We start from the raw sequence: 23,993 nt of genomic DNA on the forward strand, positions 1-23,993 counted from the left end.
TCCGCTAAGTAGCAGCCCAGAATCTCACCCAGGATTTCTAAGACTGCTTGGATTGCAGCACACACTCCACAGTGATAATACTTGTTTATGTTTAGTGGTATTTGAAGACAGTTTATTTTTCTTCTTATTCTGGGTCACCTTTGACAATTTAGCAACTAAACTATGCAACAAAAGCATTGAGAGGAATGAAAATGGCCTGTTAAAAACAAGGAAGTAGTTTTCTCTATCTCGTCTCTGACTGTAAGTGCTATATTTTTTATGAATAAAAGAGGAAACAAAGTTACAAAGTGGTGACTGAATTATTGGCAATGGTGGCACAAAGTGGGTAGGCAGGTTTTGTAAGCAACCAAATATCAGTTTTCAGGTTAAACTATACCACATATCATGGTATCTGGTTTTCCTGAGCTGCTTGGCCTCAGGGAACCAGGGTTTGTGTTGTCTGGCTCCATAACTGATTCCCTGATGAATTAAAAGGCTTGTTTGAACTTAAATAAAAACACAAATGCTTGAAACACCAATACCAGAACCACCCCACCCCCCTACTAGTGGGAAGTAATGGAGCAATACAAAATGGTAGAATAATTAACCCTAACAAACCCACATCAAAGAGGAAAATTCAGAACAATTTAGATCTTCTATTCTATAACTCCAACACTATATTTCTACTTGCATAAAAAAGTTTCCAAGCCTTTCTACTAATTCCTGGTCATAATACTCTGTAAAAATAAGATAGTCTGTATGTATCTCTGGAATCTAAATATCAAAACAACAGTAAGGCACCTCTCCTGTTGTTTCTCGTATTTATGGGGAAGTATAAAAATATGTGGGCTTGACGTTGCCCAGGATCTCATCTTCATAATTCGGGAGGCAGCAGAAGAAGAACCCCAGGCCTATTTCCATAATGGTGGTGGTCCAAGCAAAGCCATAGGCCCAGCTGAACATATTGACTCCTTCCATGTCAATTTCATTTGTGTACTTCACTGGATAAATGACCAGGGCCATGATCGAGAACACAGCTGAAGAAAGAGAAAAGACAACAACAAAAAGTCAGAATGAGTGATTAAACTGGTATCCATTAAAGTTTCTGCCTTGATGTTATCTCTAGCCAAATCCACCTTTGTTTTAGAGGTTTGAGGATTTACTACTTGGATGGACTTTCCATTGATTTTAATTGACATTTCCAAGTGCCGAGTGGCTATAGAACTGGGCATAGACTCCTTTGTTTGAAGAGTCAAATAAGGCATGTATCAATTTTACAACAGGTACCATTTTAAAAGGCAACCTTTTCCTCATACACAGTCTTACCAGCAACAAAGAGCAAGCCTCCAATTCCTCGTATGAAGTTGAACCGAAGTGTATCAATGGCGAATGCTATGATGGCCAGGGCAAAACAAATGACCAGAATGATATAGCCAACAAGGAATGTGGCAGCAGCAGCTCTCCCCCAGGCTGAAATCAGAAAGAAAACATATTATGAAGGCAACAACGCATTAAGTTAGATTCATGTCTGCCTTAAAAATGAAGTGTTTTCATTTCAGACAAATGTGAGAAGACGGTAAACTCTCAAGGAGAGAACATAGCCACCTACTCTCCTTTGACTGGTTTAGAATGTACAAAGTTGTTCTGATCCAGCAGAGAGTTAATGCACAATGTATGATGTTTAAACAAACATTAATTCTGAACAGTATGTTATTGGAATGTCAAGGAATTTCAATATTAAGTATTAAGCACTGAGGCAGAAAAAGCAGAATGTAAGAATACCCAGATAACAACCTTATCTTATTTCACTAATACAGGCCATTTGTTCAGCAAATGGCAGTCATGGCTCTGTTGTATATGTCTATCATGGCACCAATGAGTTTTATGCATAGGCATCAAATGAAGAGGAGGCTCTTCCTCAAAGGCAACTTAAAATCTTCCATTTTAAAAAACTGTCTATATTAGCATACCATGCTGGTATGTGAACATAAAAGTTTGGCATTATTTGGCAAATCTATACATCAGACACAAACAATCAGGATAGATCATGACCCTAAGATTTGCATGTGGAGGGTACCTTTCATGTATGTCTGTTCCTCTGGCTCATCCACCAGGTCTTTTAGCATAGTAATGACTGCTTCATTTTCAGTAAGCAACATTGGTGATTATAGAAATAACCTGTAGCCAGAGCCATAGGTCCTAACTCAGGTGAGTTCTCACTAAAATTAATAGGTGTTTGGATGAATAAGGACCCGAGAATTTGTCCTACCGCACATAAGATCCAGTTGGATCTTAAATTCAATCTCTGTCATGTCATATGTTTATTTATAGCTACATGTCCCAGATCAGTACAGAGATTCTTGCGCTAGTGGTAAGATTTTCAAAAGAACCTAAGTAACTCATTGACTTTCGCTGGGACTTGTGTTCCTCAACCACTTGAGCCCACACTAAATCTATAAAGCGCCACACAAATGCAAACAATGATCATTAGATGTCAAGATGATTTCAGATCTCCCAGGCCCTTACACTTTGCACTCCAGAATGCACTAAGGCCTCCAGAGCTCAAGATGTTTGAAATACATGAGTGGTGAGATGATCTTTGGGCTCAGTGAGCCTTGGTTGGGGAAGCGAATACAGTTGCAGCTGATACAAAACTACTCAAGATTGTTAAGTCCAAAGAAGACCACGAAGAGCTACAAAGGGATCTCACAGAACTGGGTGACTGGGCAACAAAATGGCAGATGAAATGCAGTGTTGATAAATGCAAAGTAATGCACATTGGAAAACATAATCCCAACTATACATATAAAATGATGGGGTCTAAATTAGCTGTCACTACTGAAGAAAGAGATCTTGGAGTCATTGTGGTTAGTTCTCTGAAAACATCCACTCAATGTGCAGCGGTGGTCAAAAAGCAAACAGAATGTTGGGCATCATTAAGAAAGGAATAGATAATAAGACAGAAAATATCATATTGCCTCTATATGAATCCATGGTACGTCCACATCTTGAATACTGTGTGCAGATGTGGTCGCCCCATCTCATAAATGATATATTGGAATTGGAAACGGTTCAGAAAAAGGCAACAACAATGATTAGGGGTATGGAACACCTTCCGTATGAGGTGAGATTCATAAGACTGGGACTTTTCAGCTTGGAAAAGAGACGACTAAGGGGTGATATGATTGAAGTCTATAAAATCATGACTGGTGTGGAGAAAGTAAATAAGGAAGTGTTATTTACTCCTGCTCATAACACAAGAACCTGGGGGTCACCAAATGAAATTAATAGACAGCAGGTTTAAAACAAACAAAAGGAAGTATTTCTTCACACAACACACAGTCAACCTGTGGAACTCTTTGCCAGAGGATGTTGTGAAGGCCAAGAATATAACAGGGTTCAAAAAAAGAAGTAGATAAATTCATGGAGGATAGGTCCATCAATGGCTATTAGCCAGAATGGGCAGGGATGGTGTCCCTAGCCTCTGTTTGCCAGAAGGTGGGACTGGGCGACAGGGGATGGATCATTTGATGATTACCTGTTCTGTTCATTCCCTCTGGGGCCCTGGCATTGGCCACTGTCGGAAGACAGGATACTGGGCTAGATGGACCTTTGGTTTGTCCCAGTATGGCCATTCTTATGTTATTAGGGAAAATCAAGGCCAATCCTTGGCTTCCTTGTTCCACTGGATAGCAAGTCCCAGATGTTCTCTGATTATCTTGGGTTTTTTTCTTCTTTCCTGTGATGTTCTGTTAAATATGACACTGATTACTTTATTATGTGTTCACTTCTTGAAATGCATCTGTAATATTGGCACAATGAAAGGAGTGCACACTACATAAAAGCAGCAGTAGAGTACAAGAAATGGACCTATGCTCATATGGGCTGCATTCTTTTTTCCCCTTAAAAGAAGCAAACAAATTACATGCAACCCTGTTAATGCAATATACGATGATGCAGTTTAAGAATCACACAGTACAAGGATATGCAGAAATTAAGGTTCCCATAACACTGTTACCTGTGTTTCTTGCAGCAAGTATTTCCGCTTTACTTTTTAAATCTTGCTACATTATGTTTTATTAGAGTATGCCATATAACCTACAGGATGTGCAATGTGGTAGAGTTAACAATGATTCCTGTGGCAGTAAAATGTGCACCCAGAAGGTTGCATTAATGCAAACTTTTGAATTTAAATTTATAAAATCTCAATCAATGCAGCTATTTCTGAGGTGATATAATAATTAACTAACACCAGGAACTGTACCAGCAATAGAACTAATTCAGCAGCAAAAAGGCTGTAAAGCTGCTTTAACCAGGTAGCTAAGGATTCTCCCCAGCATGAGGGAATCCCTAAGGCCATGTGTACTCTGCAATTAATCACCCATGGCTGGCCTGTCTCTGCTGACTTGGCCTCATGGGGCTCAGACCAAGGGACCGAGGTTCTAGGACCCCACGAGAGGGAAGGGTCCCATAGCCCAACCTCCAGCCAGAGCTCAAATGTCTACACCGCAAATAAACAGCCCCTTAGCCCCTGCCCTGTGAGCCTTAGTCAGCTGACATGAACCAGCCATGGATGTTTGATTGCACTGTAGACATACCGAGCTTTACATACCTTAGGGCAGACATGGGCAAACTACGGCCCGTGGGACCGTCTTGCCCGGCCCCTGAGGTCCTGGCCGGGGAGCCTAGTCCCTGGCCCCTCCCCCGCTGTCCCCCCCTGCAGCCACGCCGCCGCGCGGGCCGCACTCTGGCCCGCCGCTCCCGCTGGGCAGCGTGGGGGGCGCAGCTGACTGGCTGGGTGTCACGGCTGCGAGCTCCTGCTGATGTTAAGGGGGTGCGGAGCGGGGGGGTTGGGTAAGGGAGCGGGGCGTCCTAGGGGGCAGTCAGGGAACAGGGGGCAGTTGGATGGGGCGGAGGTTCTGGGGGGGCGGTCAGGGAATGGGGAACAGGGAGGGTTGGGAGTGGGAGTCCTGGGTGGCCTGTCAGGGGGCGGGGAGGGGGGGGGGGGTTGGACAAGGGGGTGGATCCCAGGGGGCAGTTAGGGGAGGAGGGTCCCAGGATGGGGTAGTCAGGGGACGAGGAGCAGAGGGTGGTTGGATAGGGGGTGGGAGTCCCGGGGAGGCTGTCAGAGGGCGGGGGTGTGGATAGGGATCGGGGCAGTCAGGGGATAGGGAGCAGGGGGGTTGGATAGGGGGCGGGGGTCCTGGGAGGGGGGGCGGTCAGGGGACAAGGAGCAGGGGGGGTTGGATGGGTTGGGGGTTCTGAGGGGGGCAGGGGGCGGGAAGTGGGAGGGGGCAGATAGGGGGCGGGGGCCAGGCTGTTTGGGGAGGCACATCCTTCCCTACCCAGCCCTCCATACAGTTGCGCAACCCCGATGTGGCCCTCGGGCCAAAAAGTTTGCCCACCCCTGCCTTAGGGTACGCCAGCTCTACGTCATCTCACCCAGCATAGGAAGTCTGTCAGTTTATGGCCAGGTGAGGGGGATGTTGCCACTGCGTTGCTGTGCTTCAGCAAGCTCCAGATGGTGTAATGGCCCTTTGGGCTTTTAAGTGGCTCTCACTTGCATAGTGGGCCAAACCAATCCCCAGCAACGCTGGTGACTGGGAGCATGCGGAGATGGCAGTGAGCCATTCTCCTCACTCAGCTTCCAAACCAAGCATAGCACAAATGGGGGGGGGGGGGAATTCTGACCCAATCCTCTGGTCTATCTCCCTTTCTCTCAACAGTTCATGAAGGTTGTGACCATCGCCCATTGCTTTATGACTCATGTTCCATTTCTATTCATTACATTTCACTAATTCCCCCCCCCCATTATAAAACTTTTTTCTCCCTTCCCACTCCTAGTGCCAGCTGAACCAAGTGCCCTGAGGGGCCCCTGCCGTTTGGCTGGGGAGGGGTGGGGGTGGGACTCTCTCATCCACCCTGCTCCCCACCTCTTTATGCCACTAACCAGTTTTTTCTCCCAGTAGTATTGCAAATGCCATGACTCTGTAGGAAGGCACATTGGGAGAGACTGGCATACTCCCTGCCTTAAGGGAGTTGGCTATATGGCAAGAACAAACATGCTCACTGCAGGATTCTTACATCTTATGCATTGCTTAGTCACATAACCATTGCAGATTTCTAACTCCATCTTCTTTAGCAGAGGAAATTTTTAAATCAAGATTTTAAAGATTCAGTTTTGAAGATGTAAAGACTTTAAGATGCTGTGCTCAAACTAAATCTAAGCTGCAGAATGCTACATCAGAGATTTAGTCTAAGAACAGACTTTTTGTTAATTAACTCTATTAACAATTTTGATATATATCCTAATTTTGTGTTTCAATAGGGTCATGATGATTTAGATTAACCTGGGGCCAGATTGTGACAGGGACCTGGATGTCACTGTCAACAGCTCAGTGAAGATCTCTGATCAACATGCAGCTGCAGTCAGAAAAACGAACATGCTAGGGGGCATAAGGAATGAACAAGAGAATAATACAGAGAAGATTATAATGCCTTGATATAAATCCTTCGGAATGCTGTGTGCAACACTGGCCCCCCGTCTGTTAGAGGATATTGCAGAACTGGTGGGGATTCCAAAAAGAGTAACAAGAATGACTGAGGGAATGGAAAAAACTCTCCTATGAAAGGAGATTGAAAACACTGGGATGTTTTCCTCAGAAAGGAGATGAACAATAAAGGCACACGATAAAGGTATATTACAATGATGCAAGGTTTAGAAAAGGTAGATCAGGATCTTCTGTTCTCTCTCATAACTCTCTCTGTCTCTGTCTCTCTCTCTGTTCTTCTGTTCTTCATAACAAGAACAATGAAATTTAAAGGTGGGAAATTCAAAATTGATAAAAGGAAAAACTTGTTCACAAACTGTGTGATTAATTCACTGCCACAGGAAGTCACTGGGGTCAAGAACTTAGTAAGATTCAAAAAGGAATTGAATATTTAGGACAAAGAATATCAAGAGTTATAATAATTAATTATAACAACAATTTTAGAAGGGATATTAAAACTTGTGCTTCAGGCCTTAAGCCAATCTCTACCTATTGGAGAGCAGGAGGATACCTAAGATGGGGTCCAAATATCCTGTACTTGCCTACTATGGGTTTCTTACGCCTTTTTCTGAGGCACCTGGCACTGGCCACTGGCAGAGATGGGGTACTGGATTAGATGGACCGTGGGTCTGATCTAGAGAAGCAATTGCTATTTGGCTTTAAGTAACAACACAGGGGAGGAACAGGCAGTAAAACCACATGGCCCCCTGCACAGTCACTTTAGTGCTTCCTGCATTGCGGCTGGAGCCTGAGGGGTGGGCCATGAGCAGGTAGGCAAGGATGGTATGGGAAAATAACCAATAAAAGTTATTTCCCTCTGAAAAAAGAGGGAGTAAAGAAAGAATTTTGACTCCCTGGGCGCCTTGCAGAAGACACAGAGCAAAGGCTCAATCTAGTTTAAAACTCATTGGGCCAAATCCATCTCACATGTAACGTCACAATTTAGTGGGGTTGAAAATGATGAGGTTGCACTAGTGTAAATGAGGGCAGAAATTGGTCCTAAGTTTCTCACATTATTTATTATCCACTGTGTTTTTATGTTTTGCTTTAACACGCAGGTAAAGTATAAACATCTATGCGAATGCTAACGCATTTCATGGAAATGTGGAATCCAGTCAGGTCAACAGTCAGGTCACAGACTCAGTATACATAAGACAGAGAGGTCACAGGTTCTAGTCCAGCCCATTTAAAACTGAAACTGGACAAAACACAGAGAGAGCAGCTGTTTACTTAGCTTTCAGGATGTCAAGCTAAGTCCATAAAAACACACAACTATTTGCCTGAGATCAATCAAGCAGCTGAGAGAACTGCAGAGTAATTTTTTGTGTATGTTTAAAGGTGGTCAGCAGAGGGAAAAGAAACAGACATTTATCTCAGAGAATCCCTAAATACTAGAGCTGGATAGGAAATGATTTTCCTGTCCTGTGAGAATTTTCAAACTTTTGAGTTTTTCCATCCTAAATCAGGACAAAAAATCAAAATCTCAGATTGTCACCAACTGAAAATCCAAGAAAAATTTTGGAATGGGTTGATCGAAATGTGTTGTTTCAATTTTGACTTTTATATATGCAATATATGTGTATTTTACTATAAAGCAATGTAAATTTTGAAACAAAATGAATTTTCAAACAAAAAATGAAAAAAAATTCATTTAGAAAAGTTTGAAATTGAATATTTTGAAACTTTTTTCAAAAGTGGAAATTTGTCTAAACTGATCCTTTCCTGCAAAAAGTTTTGGTGAATTGGCATTTTCCAATGTACACCAGCATTCTAAAATGATCTCATCATCATTTGAATGGCATGTCTGCTGGTTCCTTCTTGTTTCTCTCTACCACCAAATCAAAGAATGTGTATGATAATTATTAAATGCCAGGAAACTATATACTTTCCAGTCTTAAAATCTCATTACAACTGGCAATGTTTATAAGCTTTTGTCTTTGGAAATGGGGAAGGCCTTGTATTAGGACAAGTAGAAGAGAACCCAAATCTTTATTTTCATATAAACAGAGTGAGGAATGGTCCTTCTAGCTATATTTGTTTGATTTGTGGATGGTTAGGCTATCCAAAGGAAATGTTGTAGCAACAGTGTAACTGAGAATCCGAGTATTCTTTGATAAGGCAAGTCTTCAGTCAAATGTAGATTTAAGACTTTTATTAGGGATTCAGAGCTACTAGGAATGTTGCTTTCTGATTTTCCTGACTTACCTCCTCATGTATTCCAGTTTTACATACAATTGAAGGGCTGTTTTCTACACAAAAGGATGTAAATTTAATTTGGGGTAATGTCTGCCCAGTGATGTCTTATATTCAAAACCTTGAAACTCACTGTGAATTTTTTTTTTTACATGTTTGTTTTCCAAATTTTCTGTGATAACACAAGGGCTACAACACATTGAAAATACACCTCATAACCTAATTGCCTTGTACAAAACAAACCAAAGATTCCGTATTCTTGTGTACTAGCCCACATTGTGTACAAGTATTCCCATCCACACCATTCCATCCCCTCTCTGTATTTATTCATGGCATGGGTACTCCACTTCATGTGAACTACCAAGTACCCTAGGCCTGACTCATCAGGATGAAATCATGAACAGCTCCGATATCTATCTCCTTGTCTGATTAATAAGAGCACAATTCCTCAACTTTTAATTCCTTCTGCCCTGAAGCTGAAGACATAACCAGCATTTAAAAGAAAAATAAATCTATTGTCAGCTTTTCATACATCTCAGCAATTATTTATATTATCATCAAATTATCATTTTAATAGGAGTTGTTCAGTCAACAACCTCTGCAGTTCCTGTGTGACATTGTGGTGAGTGACACAGCTGTGTTAAACAAGGGTAACTTTAATTTTAAAAAATGGAAGATGATATGAAATGCCAAACCTGCACTGAAAATGGAATAATACTTTGATCCTAAGAGCATCCCAATGTCAGAGGGCAAGGGAATCTAGCAGTGAGTCTCAGCTGGCCTGAGCAGCGGAGTGTACTCCAACTCATTGTTGTCATAATCTGTATCTAACAGATGTAAGGTATCATATGCTAACTGGTTACATGCTGGTCATTAATATTGTTGCCTGGTGTATGTACAGGTGATATATGAAAAACTATAAATGTGCTGGAACTATGTTCTTAAAATGTGTTTGGCAGGTAAGGCTTGAGGGACCCCACCCTAGATCAAGGAGTGTGATTCCGCCTGCTCGAATGTGTCTTCCGTGTAAACTGAGCAAGGAGAGACAATAGAAATACATTTACCTAAGAGGTAAACAAAGCCATCAAACTAGCGAGTGGGGGTGACAGCCACTTAACTATCCCAATGAGGTGAGGGGACGAGACAGCCAACAAAGCGCTGTCCACACCGGCACTTCTGTCGCTGTAACTTGTGTCTCTCAGGAAGGTGTTTTTTTCACACCCCTGAGCAACATAAGTTTTGCCAACATAAGTGGTACTGCAGACATGGCCTAACTGCTGGTAATCAGGGACTTCTCAAACTCAAAACAGACTGTTTCTCATTAAAAGCAAACAGACCTTCACCTTCTCATCATCTTTCTATATCCAGACAGCATCATCTACACACTCATCAACATATTTGTTAAAAAATCCAGAGTCCACAGTTTTGACATGCCTAAAGACCCTCCTCCTTTTGAGGGAAGCAGTTCAGTTTAGGAAACATTTCAACTTGAAGAGTTTTTTGTTTGGTCAGGGTTTTTTTCCCCCACCATCTAGAGGGAGTGGTTCAGTTTCAGCTATTCTCCTCGGCATAAACACACTTGACATGTAGGAGCTTGATTTAGAAGGGAGTCCAACAAAGCTTTGTGCTAATGAGAGATCCTCCCTGATGCTTAGTGCTAGGAAGGGAGCAACACGGGGTGTAGAAGAATCATCAAAGGGAGCAGCAGAGGAGTGAGTTAGGTATTAAAAGTAATGTGCATGCCAATGCCTCAGAATTGGCTTGATCAGGAGAAAGGCACTGAATACCCACAGTTCACAACAATTTCAACAGGAATTATGGGCATCCTCAGGATCAGACCTTAATTTTACATGTTTTGATGCTCGGTTTGATACATGATTTGTCTCGTTCCGTCTATTTTGAGCTAAATTTTAACTAGTGGGTTTTGGAAAAAGTGTGTAACATACTAATAAGCCAATTTATTGACTAAATATGTCAATTAATCCCAATGTAGCATGTTATATCTGTTTTCTAGCTGGTACTACTATTTGGACAGAAAACCTTGTCAAGGATTAAAGATGAGTTGATTAAAATAACCTACAGTTTAAAAGGGATCTTCTTCTTTTATAACTCAGCCTTACAAACAATGACTATTAAGCAAAATAGCAGTGTATCCTTTTCCCAAAGCTTGCTCGCACTCTTATATCTGGCTGAAGCACAATGGATTTACATCTCATTTCCAAAATCAAGAATTTTCAATCAGATAACTCTTAGTCTATAGTTTGCAGCAGAATATGAGCAAACTGTGTTCAGCAACCTTGCTGTGGCTAGCCTTAATTGCAGTGAAGGAGTTTCCCTGGGTAGGGAGTGGCTGTGAATTTGGAGCTAACTTTCTGATAGAAACTAAATCCTTCCCACCCAAGAAACAAAAAAGCCTACAGGGAGAGACATGATGCTGTTTGCTCATTTCTTCTCCCTGTGACTGAACAAGAAGGCGATATTAACAATTTTTGTTGCTGCACTGTTATTGGCTGTTGATAGGTTGATTAACATGTGATTGCGGATTACAGAAAGAGTCTATGTTATAGTTGTATATTTAGGGCCAGATTCTGATATTTTTACTCAATATAGATGCATCAAAGTCTAGTAGACAAAGCACTGGACTTGGTTTTAGGAGGCTAACAGTTCTATTCCTGTCTCTGGCCTTTTGGTGACTTTGGGCAAGTCACTTTGCTGCTCTGTGCCTAAGTTTCACCTACTGTAAAATGGGGATAATTGATGCTGACTTTGCAATATATTGGTGAAAAGCACTGCATAAGAGCTAATTATTATTACTCTTATTGGATAGCAGCTTCCTCTGTAGCTAGCTCCAGAGACTTCAGTGGAATTGCTTGTGGAGGAAGGCTCTATTCAGTGTCAGTAAAGGCATACGAATCTGGCCCTACAGTTATCATCAAGCAGCACTTAGATCAAAATTAAATGTTATTTGCAACACATATATGTGTCACATATATATGTCTGCACATATTAATGCTTTCACCCGTATAGCATGCCTCAAAGAGTCATACCCCCTCCCCCACACACACACCTTCCTAACTCCCCTCAAACTGATTTAAAATCCAGTGCATTAAATGGTATGAGAGTTTCCAGATCAGCTTGGACCTTCTTTACCATGATAGTGTAAAGTCATTCCTCCTCTAGTAAATGTCTAGCTGTGGTCCAAGTTCTCTTCCTTTAGCATCATTGGGCTAAATCCTGCAGTTCTTACTCAGTCAAAGCTGACTAATTTGAAACCATTGGGATTTTTGACTGATCAAGAACTTTCTAAAGACACTTTGCAAAAGTTCCCAGGAGGAGCTTGGAAACACTATAATATTCTCCTTCAATCTTGTTCAAAATTGTTCAGAATAGATACCAGCTGTCAACAAGACTTGCCATGAAAAATGTGAAAGCATGAGACCATGTCTACACTAGCACTGCTGTCAGTATAACTGTTGTTGGTCAGGGATGTGAAAAATCAGCCCTCTGACCTACATAAGTTTCACTGACAAAAGCACCAGTGTGGAGAGTGCTATGCCAACAGGAGCGCTCTCTCCCATCGGCATTGAGCGGCTACACGGGAGAACTTACAGCAGTGCAGTTGTGCCACTGTAAGGTCTGTAGTGTAGACATAGCCTGAGAGATTTTCTTGTTTGCTTGTTTACCCTCCCAAAGTCATTCGAAGTCAACCTTATAATGGGACTTATATCCAGCTCTTACTATGGAGGAATCATCATCGCTCCATCCTGTCAGATTCTCTGAAGAGATGACCCAACTAAAGAAAAACGACAATGCAGTACCGTTTTTACACACATCCATTCATAAATCCTCAGCAGTTACCTCCTGTGTGAAAGGTTAAGAAAAGTAACTGAATGGTGCATGCTTAAGAGAGTTCATTGTCTGAGCCTGCAAAGTGCTGGGATCTCTGCAAGGTCTTGATTGTCCTCAACTGCCTCTATTTTCATATGGTAGCTGAGAGCCCTCAGCATCTCACACCATCAGCACTGTTTTAGCCAATTTGACTGTAATTATTAGGGAAGTGATTTGAGAGGCTCTTTGTAAAGTTAGTTACCCAACTAAGGAAATAACTTATTTAGCAAAGGTTCTGATGAAATGCACCTGGCAATAATTGTGTAAAAGGGTGAACTGTGAAATGATAAAAAAAAGTATATCAGTAATTGCAAATGAGGAATATGAACTGCCATCCCGTGGGCCTGATTCCCCTCTCACTTACTCCAGTGGAGTTACTCCTGTAAGCAAGAGGAAAATCAAATCATGTCTGTTCTTTTCTTCCCTTCTCATTAGAGTTCCTTAAGAACAATATAACTGAAACATTTTCAGTATTGTAACTATTACATTTAACTAGGAGCCCATTTTTTTCTAGCATTTAAAAGTCTAACTACTGTGTGAATAGTAAATTCTGTGCATGTTTTGTATCAAGGCTTGACCTTAAATAACATAACGCTTTTTTGAGAGATGATTTGGAAAGTAGTGTGTGGCTAAGAACCTGTCCACTCAGCAATTGAAACTACCTAAAAAAACACACTAAACCTGTTTGTTTCAAGTTTTGGCTGTAGTATGGACAGGACAAAGTTCTTATCTTCAATTTGCCCTGCAAATAAGGGGCGGGAGGGTTGTCCTGTGATTAAGCAAGTGGACTGGGGCTCAGATGGGGATTCCATTTCCAGCTCTACCACAGAATCCCTCTGTAAATCTGGCCAAGACACAATCACTCTGCCACAGGTCCCCCATAAAATGGAGGTACTAATGCTACCCTACCTCACAGACGGACTGAGAGGATTAATTCATGAATGTTAGTAGGTTTCCACTTACTACTGTGGTGACGATCATGGAAATAACTAGACTAGAACATGTATGCAGTGTTGTTGTAGCTGGGTCGGTCCCAGGATATTAGAGAGTGACCTGAAGCAAAGCTCTGTGTAGCTCAAAAGCTTGTCTCTCTCACTAATGCAAGTTTGTCTAATAAAAGATATTAGCTCACCCCCCTCTTGTCTCTCTAGAACAGAACAATTCAATAAAGATTCTGAGAGAGATTTGCAAGGAGGATGAAAGTGGAGAATTTTGCACACATTATTATTATTTGTATTACTGTAGTACTTAGGGATCATGGATCAGGGCATCATCATACTAGGCATTGTACAAACATGTAACAAGAAGACAGTCCCTAACTTACTAAGAGAAAGAGATGTTGTACAAAGAAAGCTGCTGAATTATCCCGTTGTGTTGTTTCATATAAATACATGATCTACTAAAATTGACCTCTGTGCTGCAAATAGCATTTATTCTTATTGATACAAAAATTCGACTGGTATTAACAGGCCTTGTATGTTGGCAGTGGGGTCACTAAAGGAGCAGTAGCTCCACATTGTCGTACCTAGGTTCAGAGGTTGGCTTGAACCAAAGCCATATATATGAACATCCTGGAATGTAGGGAAAGTTTAGATTCAGATCTGGATAATAACTTTATGGCTCAAGACTATCTGTTTCAAATACGTTGCTCTTTGTTACAGTTTTATTTCAACCACACTCCTTCAAAGTAGTACACAATATATGCTGTGGTCAATGTACTCCCTGACAGATAGAAAACCTGGTTCTCATGCCACTCAGTGCTGAGAAAGGCTGTTCCCTCAATCTGGCAATATGAAAAGCCCTATAATGTTCTGCTCATGGTGATTTATTGAACTAAGTAGAAATGAAGTCTCCTGTGTGTTAATTTGGGATCAGATTCTGGCTGCTCATGCACCGTGGTGAGATGTGGAGATGGAGCTAGCCAATGGGAGAAGCCGACCAGAGGGGGGTGAGAAAAGTCCCACCAATCTTTTGGAGATAAGCACCGAAGTCCGGACTGTGGAAAGGCACTTAGCTCTGGTGGTGATCCGTGAACTGGGTGAAGATAGGTGTTCAGCCACCTTAGTTGCAAACAGAGCCTAAAACAAAATGGCCAGGGGAATGGATGACCTCCCTTACCACCATTATCTCGGGGGTACTCACCCAGGTTGTGGGAGACCTTCTGTTCAAGTTCCCCTTCCTCCTGAAAGGAAGAAAGGATTTGCCATTTCCCAGGTGAGTGCCCCACGCACCAGGTTATAGAGATGTTCTAACTCTTTCATGGGCCCAATTAATATGTAATTAGTCTGTTGTTTAAAGTTGAACATGTTCAATAGGAGAGATTGGGGGGAGGCATGTCAAAGTATTCCATAGCCTAGTGATTAGGGCACTCACCTGAGGGAGATGACAGGTCCTTGTTCAAATTCCTTCTCCCCAAATGGACACAGGGCTGGGGCAGGTAGCGGTGGTGGCCGGGAGCCCTGGGCCCTTTTAAATCGCCGGCCTCGGGGAAGTTGCCCCTTTTGCCCTCCCCATCAGCAGCCCGGGGGGGCAAAAGGGGCAACTATGTTAAAACGCTGCCGCACCAGCACTTTAACATCGGCTGCGTACGGCCGGTACCGGCTTCTTACCGGTACACCATACCAGCCTACTTTCACCTCTGGCTAAAGGTATAAGGGAGGTCATTCTTTGCCGCCCTCCATCCCCATTCTTGAGGGGCCTGATCTGGTAGGTGTCCTCTGAGCATCCCTACAGACTCGGGCTTCACACGTGACTTAGGCAGCCCAACATCTATCCCTCCTGATTTGTGAATTGCTGGGGCTTAGGCAGGAGATAGGTGATGTGCTGGCCGCCACTTCCCGCATCTCCCATTGGCAGGGAACGGTGATCCGCAGCCACTGGGAGCTGCGGAGCGCCGTGCCTGCGGACGGTCAACGTAAACAAAATGTCTCACAGTCCGCCAGCAGTTCCTGATGGGTCACGTGCCGAAGGTTGCCGACCCCTGCTCTGTATAATGACTAGAATCTAGTATTGGATGGTATTTGCAAGTCACTGCAAATATTGAAATTCCACTTGGCATGTGCACAAGCACTGTGTGGATTTTTCAAGATCTGCAAATAAGCCTAACATTTCACACTAAATCTGAAGGACTTAAACCTGCGTTTGTCCTATGCAAGGCATTTTTCATTGAAATTTATGTAAGTTCTGCATGCCAAAGGACTGCAGAATCAGGCATAATATGAGAAGATAGAAAGATTGCATGTATTAAAGATTATTTCATCTTATTGTGCACCACATTCAACTTAGCAAAACAGGAGCAATCATTTTCTAGCAACAGGCAACAAGCATGTTCAAACATGTCAAAAGCCTGCAGCACAATACATTAAATATTTAAAAGGCTTTGGCTAAGGCTTTCGGAGGCATACCTTGTTCTGGAGAGCTCATATAGCCAAGAGTCAAGAAAATAAAAAGTTGTTGTGCCAGCTTTTGGGCCTGCACTAAATTATGGGTGGGGCAGAGAAGCTGGAAATCAAGCCAATAGGAGGGGAATAGGGAAGAAACAAGGAGTTCACTCACAAAAAATGTCAAATCACTTCTGCCCCCTTCTAGCTATATTGTCTTGCTTCATGTCTCCATGCTTATGAAAAGGGGAAATGTAATCATACTTGTGATATGGTTTGTGATATTGGACACTTGTCCGCCTTAACATTTTTGTATTAGTGTAGATAAAAGGAAACACACAAATAAAATGCATCTTTTATTAAAAACCTGATCATAGGTACACCTTTTGCTTTAGTTTTCAGTCTACACCAATAGCAGGAGTTTATCACAGGTACAGGAAACCTACCATGATGCATTCAGGTAGAGGGCTATGGAGCCAAAAATCAGCATTCCCACTCTAGCCAAAAAGGATCAGTGGAAGGCAGTTTTGATTTCCAGCTCAGAGCTGGTCAATAAGAAATGGCATTAACTTAATCCAAAGGGCTCAGTTTGTCCATTCTCTCCAGATCCAAAGCATGTCCCAGTACAGAGGGCGGAAGCATGAGCTTGTGATTAAAACCCAGGATTAAGAGCAGCCAGGAATTCTGAATTCAGTATCCAAATTTTGCCAAAGACTTCCTGTGCAACCTTAAGCAATTCATTTAGTCCCAAATTTTCAAAAGTGTCTATTAATCTGGGGTGCCCCACTTGATGCACCTATGGACTAGTTTTCAGAGACACTGAGCATGCAGAGCAACAGATGAAGTCAATGGGAGTGTAAAGTTGGACACCCAAAATTAGTAAACATTTTTTAAAATGTGGACAGTCACCTTCCTGTGCCTCAGTTTCCCCATCTATAAATAGGAGATCATATTTGCCTATTGTGTTTTGAGGATTCACAGATGTTTTTTAACTGACTTGAGATCCTCGGTTGGAAGGTGCTATAGAACTCCAATGCATTTGTCTGAGAAAAATACAAAAGCAGGGAAGAAAGACCATCATGAAAAGCCCAGGGCCAGCCTGGACCCTAAATTCCAACCCTTTGTCTGCGAGGGACATGGGTCCAGATCCACAAAGGAATTTGGGCGTTGCAATGCTGAGCTGAACTTTTAGGTGCCTAGAAAAATCACAGGAACAGCACCACAATCCACAAAGCCTGAATAAGGCACATGGGCTCTCTGTACAATGAATGGGGAAATATAAGTGCCTTAGACAGTGATCCACAAAGGCAGGGAGCTGCCTACACTAGCCAATGGAGATGCCAACCAGAAGGGGTGTGCTAAGCTGTGCCCGTCTCTTGGAGAAAGGCGCCCAAGTCCAGCTGCAGGGAGGCGCCTAGCTCTGCTAGTGATCCACAAACTGGGGGAAGATAGGCATTCAGCTGCCTAAATGTAGGCCAGGCCCAAAGCAAATTGGCTGGGGGAGGACCTGCCTTACAACCTTTAGCTTACTGGATAGGTACTCACCCAGGATGCAGGAGGTCCCTGGTTTCAGTCCCCCCTCCACTTGAAGGGGAGAAGGGATTTGAATAGGGCTCAGCCATCCCCCCGGCAAGTGCTCTAATAACTAGGCTATAGTAGAGTCATTCTAAATCTTTTACTGGCCCAATTAATATATAATTATTCACTTGCTTAATTAAAGTGGAACAACTTTGAGAGGTATCAGAGGGGTAGCCGTGTTAGTCTGAATCTGTAAAAAGCAACAGAGGGTCCTGTGGCACCTTTAAGACTAACAGAAGTATATACCACAGGACCCTCTGTAACTTTGAGAGCAGAGACTGAGGGAGCCCCACATCAGAATATTTCATTGCCTAGTGTCTACTAGGCCACTGACCTGAAAGAGATGACAGATCCCTATTCAAATCCCTGCTACCCCCTCCGGGGTCAGGAGAAACATCCTAGGTGTGTTCCTTAACCACTGAGCTAAAGGGTTATTAGGGAGGGCTGCCTCCTTTCCCCCCAACTGCTTTGTGGGAACTCACCTGAGGGGCTGGATCTGACAGGTGTGATCAGAGGCCACCTACCAGATCAGGCACACAACTTAGCCATCTTGTTGCCTATCTTTCTTGTAGTCATCTTGTTGACGTTCTTCTGTGAATCACTCTGGGAGAAAGGCGTCCAGACGCCTACAGTGCTGCCAAAGTGCGCATGCTCAGGCAGCAGATAGGCACCCGCTCACCTACAGTCAGGCAGCAGTGCACACATTCAGAGGAAAAAACATGGGCGCCGAGTGAATTTAGGCACCTACAGGATTGGGCAGCAATGGGAGTTTTGTGGCTCATAGCGGTACCTAAAAAAGGAACATAGATTCCTGAGTCTGTGGGCTAGGTGCCTAAGTACCTTTGTGGCTCACGTCCCTGGCACCTAGGGAGAAACAATACCATTGTGGAACTGATTAATATAACATTAATGTGGGATTGGGGAGGGGAAGGATACCCAAAGGGCACCAGGGGTAGAAACAGTCCCCAAATAGAGCAAATAGCAAACATGCTTGAAAAATCCCACTAGCCCAGAGTGAATAACTTCTTTCTGACTAGTGAATAAATCACCATTATCTTTTCATTACTATCAGTCAATGCAGAGCAGGGCCAGCAAGCACAATTTGTGCACGGATGGTACATTTTCATGGCTGTTTTGGAAGGCTGAACCAAATGGACACTAACGGTCTGTGTCTCTACGGCCGTGCACCTCGCACAGACATTTATACGTATAAGGTGAGTGTAACATACTACTAGTCTGATTTGGTAGTATTTATACACACACTTTACACAGGCGTAAATAAGTATACAAGCTGCAAAACAGTTGAGAACCAGGCAATTAGCCAAAGTGCCCTTATGACTTGAATTAACATTATCTATTTGGACTTCATCAGAGTCCAAACTTTTATCAAAATTCCTCCAACTATGAAAACCTTAATTCAGACCCTTCTCAAAGAAAAAAACACTTTCTCCTTTCAACATTTTGTTTCATAACCACGTCACAAGCGGTGTGGTGTGCTCCCTGATATAATTTTAGAGGCTCGTTCTGCAACCTGATATTTATTGTGGACATCTCTGCTTCACAGCTCCTTTTTTACATCCCAACAGTTCCTTGCCAGTGAAGGATGATCCGTCTTGTTAAACCCAAGTTTACCCATACAGCTTGCTATTTATTGCTTTATGGACTTGGCCTGCAATAATTATTCACTTCTGGAAAGCAGAGATTGTAGTTATTTCTAAAGAAATCAATCTCACATGATTCAAATGTTCCCTGCACTATGTTTCCATATGTGTCTTTGTACCATGAACATACATAACCTCTAGCCCTATGAAAACAGCAATCATCCCTCTTTTTTTCCTAAAAAGATCACCCTTGTTCCACTCTTTCTCCAAAAAATGCTCCATGTATTTGAATGGTGAGCCCTATTTTATCCCACCAAACTGATGAGACGTGAGTTGAGTGGGGTAAGCTCAGTCACGTGACCTAGACTCACTAGGGGCTGCCACCCCCATTGCAGTCACTTACCATAGTCCATCAGGGAGTTGCATGTCCATTCAGGCTCATTGTTGAACTTTGTACAGCTTTCCCATAACGAGGCTTGATGCTGATAGGGCAACGTCTCCGACTCCAGCCAGCCCTTGCCGGCCAGCGCAATAAGGCCAAAGATGACCGCTATGCCTAACATCAGAGGCAAGATCCATCTGCACCTTGTGTAGTCAAGGCCATACGCCACCATCTTGTGGAATGGTCAGTGGCTTCTCTAGAAGCCAGGTGCACAAACTGATGAGTTTTTTCTGCTACTGACTCAGCAGCGTGAGACAAAGGTGTTTTATGAAGGCTCCTGAAGAGTGTGTGTATATGTATGAATGTGTGAATGAGAGCAGCTTTTCAATTGGAACTGACACTGAAGGGGGGAGCTCCACCTAAATTCCAATGACTAAGAGCTGTAGCGGTGGTACCAGAAACCTGCTGAGCTGCATTGAAGTTGCAGGGCTGGGCTGGCTCATCTGTCTGGCTCCTCTTTCCTCTCTGCTGATTCGTAAACACATCAGGCACCATTACACTCCCTGGCCTGGGGCTTTTAACCCTTTCCTGGCTGTCACTTCCCACTAAGGAGCAACTTGGGTTAAACAAGATGCTTTTGCACTAGAGTGAGTGCAGGCAGCACAATTACACTAAAAGCTAAAAAACAATTTGCACTGTAAGCTCTTTTGTCATAGTTGCCTGAAACTTTCCCCTTTAAGGCTGAAATGTTCCATGCTGGGCCTCTGCTCCAAGGGCAAATATTTTAAGCATGTTTCCTCAGCCATTACTAAGTTAGGACAGTGAAGAAAATTTCTGACTCTTTCTTAGAAGAGCTATGGCAAAAATAAACAGCTGAAATTTGACAGTTATAATAGGGCATGGCTTGGAAGTATTGAGGAGCAGTGCATGTTTCTATGGGGAGAAAATAGGTTTGATTTGACTATGCTCTACGAATATTCTCAGCAGGCACAGTACAATATTTGGGCCTAATTGTCCACTGCCCGAATGTAAAATGCTACTAAAACAGATTACTCCATTCGCACTAGTGGTAACACTGGTCTACAATTTTTGAGAAGTCGTCTGCTTCAGAGATAAAATGTGCTATTTATTATGTATTTTTATGTGCTGAATTCAAATATGACAATTAAAACAACTGATGGGCTACTGTTTCTAAGATATTTAAGTTTTTACATTTTATGTCTATGTATATTGGGTAGATAGTAGAGTTTTAATCATAAATTGTAAACCTAGGTCTTTTCATGTGTTTATGGTTGCTTTACATGATAATATTTCACCTGTCCTGTTTATGTAACACTTTAAAAATCAGCAAAAGGGTTATATAAATAAAATGTATTATGAAACAAAAGGCAAAAAACTATTCTGTACATAGTTTAGTCCTATTCAGTGTACACTCGGCGCTTCTTGGCTTGTCTCTTGTATTCATTAAATGGAGCATCTCTTGTCACTGTCCAGCAATAGTCTGCAAGCATTGATGGGCTCCATTTGCCCTGATAGCGTTTCTCCATTGTTGCAATGTCCTGGTGAAATCGCTCGCCGTGCTCGTCGCTCACTGCTCCGCAGTTCGGTGGAAAAAAATCTAGATGAGAGTGCAAAAAATGTATCTTTAGTGACATGTTGCAACCAAGGCTTTTGTATGCCTTGAGGAGGTTTTCCACCAACAACCTGTAGTTGTCTGCCTTGTTGTTTACGAGAAAATTTATAGCCACTAACTGGAAGGCTTTCCATGCCGTCTTTTCCTTGCCACGCAGTGCATGGTCAAATGCATCATCTCGAAGAAGTTCACGAATCTGAGGACCAACAAAGACACCTTCCTTTATCTTAGCTTCACTTAACCTTGGAAATTTTCCACGGAGGTACTTGAAAGCTGCTTGTGTTTTGTCAATGGCCTTGACAAAGTTCTTCATCAGACCCAGCTTGATGTGTAAGGGTGGTAACAAAATCTTCCTTGATTCAACAAGTGGTGGATGCTGAACACTTTTCCTCCCAGGCTCCAATGACTGTCGGAGTGGCCAACCTTTCTTGATGTAGTGGGAATCTCTTGCACGACTATCCCATTCGCAGAGAAAACAGCAGTACTTTGTGTATCCAGTCTGCAGACCAAGCAAGAGAGCAACAACCTTCAAATCGCCACAAAGCTGCCACTGATGTTGGTCATAGTTTATGCACCTCAAAAGTTGTTTCATGTTGTCATAGGTTTCCTTCATATGGACTGCATGACCAACTGGAATTGATGGCAAAACATTGCTATTATGCAGTAAAACAGCTTTAAGACTCGTCTTCGATGAATCAATGAACAGTCTCCACTAATCTGGATCGTGAACGATGTTGAGGGCTGCCATAACACCATCGATGTTGTTGCAGGCTACAAGATCACCTTCCACAAAGAAGAATGGGACAAGATCCTTTTGACGGTCACGGAACATGGAAACCCTAACATCACCTGCCAGGAGATTCCACTGCTGTAGTCTGGAGCCCAACAGCTCTGCCTTACTCTTGGGTAGTTCCAAATCCCTGACAAGGTCATTCAGTTCACCTTGTGTTATGAGGTGTGGTTCAGAGGAGGAGGATGGGAGAAAATGTGGGTCCTGTGACATTGATGGTTCAGGACCAGAAGTTTCATCCTCTTCCTCTTCCTCGTCTGACAGTGGCAGTGAGAGTGAGGAGTCCAACGATGCTATCGAGCCACGTAACGCATACGACACGAAATTGCTTGTGGCATTCACGGACATGCTCAGCACCGTGGAACGCCGCTTTTGGGTTCAGGAAACAAGCACCAAGTGGTGGGATCACATCGTCATGGAAGTCTGGGATCACAAGCAGTGGCTTCAGATCTTTCGGATGAGAAAAGCCACTTCCATGGGACTGTGTGAGGAGCTCGCCCCCACCCTGCGGCGCAAGGACACGAGATTGAGAGCTGCCCTGCCACTGGAGAAGCGGGTGGCTATTGCAATCTGGAAGCTGGCAACTCCAGACAGCTCCCATTGGTCGCAAACCAGTTTGGAGTGGGAAAGTCGACCGTTGGAATCGTGTTGATGCAAGTTTGCAAGGCCATTAATCGCATCCTACTCAGAAGAACCGTGACTCTGGGCAACGTGCAGGAAATAGTGGATGGCTTTGCACAAATGGGGTTCCCTAACTGTGGAGGGGCAATAGATGGGACGCACATTCCTATTCTGGCACCACCCCACCTAGGCTCCGAGTACGTTAATCAGAAGGGGTATTTCTCTATGGTTCTCCAGGCGCTTGTGGATCACTGTGGGCGTTTCATTGACATTAACACAGGCTGGCCCGGAAAGGTGTATGACGCACGCATCTTTCGGAACACTTGGCTAGTCAGGAAGATGCAGGCCGGGACTTTTTTCCCAGAGTGGAAGATCACAGTAGGGAAAGTTGAAATGCCCATTGTGATCCTTGGAGATCCCGCTTACCCGTTAATGCCGTGGCTCATGAACCCCTATACAGGGAGCCTTGACAGCAGCAAGGAACGGTTCAACTACAGGTTGAGCCGATGCCGAACAACTATGGAGTGTGCCTTTGGCTGTTTAAAGGGCCGCTGGCAATCTCTGTATGGGAAGCTGGACTTGGCTGAAAACAGCATCCCCGTGGTTATATCTGCGTTCTGTGCCCTCCATAATATTTGTGAAGGGAAGGGTGAAAGCTTCACTCAGGCATGGACCTCTGAGGTTCAACACCTGGAGGCTGAATTTGCACAGCCAGAGAGCAGGGCTATTACAGGGGCCCAGCGCGGGGCTGCAAGGATTAGGGATGCCTTGAGGGAGCAATTTGAGGCTGAAAACCAGCAGTGATATCTGGTGCCCTGCACGGGAGTGAAGTGCAGTAGTTCCAATCTTTAGGAATCAGTGCTTGCTAAGCAGACAAGCAGACTTACAGAGCCTGTTTATTTCCTGGACTAAGGAGTCTTTTACTTTATGCAATAATAAAGAATGTTTTCAAAGCCAAAAAATCCATTTATTGAAAAGAAAAAAAAAAAATTTATTGAAAAGAAACAAGGGGGTGGAGTGGGGAACGGTACAATCACAGATTCGCGTATGTCCTGTCTGGTGTGCTGTGCAGGGAGTGCTGCACTTCAGGATAGCTATACTGCATGGTGATGGGGGTTGAGTGCAGAGGGTAAGGGTCGTGGTTTTCAGGGCTGGGTGGTGAAGATACTGGTGTTGGAGGCAGCGGGTGGCGTGAAGAACACGGAAGTTGGGGAAAGTGGGTTGGAGGTGACAGTGGGGCACAATGGAAAGAGTTTTGGGACAAGGGCTGTGGGGGGGGTGGCGTTTGCGTTTGTGGTACTGCTCCTCTTTCTGCATGGCTACCAGCTCCTGATAGCGTCTGCTTGGCGCTCCATGATGCTTATGAGCCAATCTGTGCTTTGCCGCCGGTGCGCTGC

At 43.4% G+C, this 23,993-nt stretch overlaps 1 protein-coding gene across 1 annotated transcript; it reads right to left on the bottom strand.

Moving 5' to 3' along the window:
- Positions 1-801: 801 nt before the first annotated feature.
- On the bottom strand, positions 802-19,784 carry LOC135876671 (p53 apoptosis effector related to PMP-22-like). Its single transcript, XM_065401953.1, has 3 exons — positions 19,574-19,784; positions 1,306-1,449; positions 802-1,016 (listed from the first exon to the last, which is right to left on the bottom strand). Exons 1-3 carry the CDS (start codon positions 19,782-19,784, stop codon positions 802-804), a joined length of 570 nt encoding a protein of 189 aa, XP_065258025.1.
- Positions 19,785-23,993: the final 4,209 nt, after the last annotated feature.

This window comes from Emys orbicularis, chromosome 3 (genome assembly GCF_028017835.1).
Source record: "Emys orbicularis isolate rEmyOrb1 chromosome 3, rEmyOrb1.hap1, whole genome shotgun sequence".
NCBI lineage: Eukaryota > Metazoa > Chordata > Testudines > Emydidae > Emys > Emys orbicularis.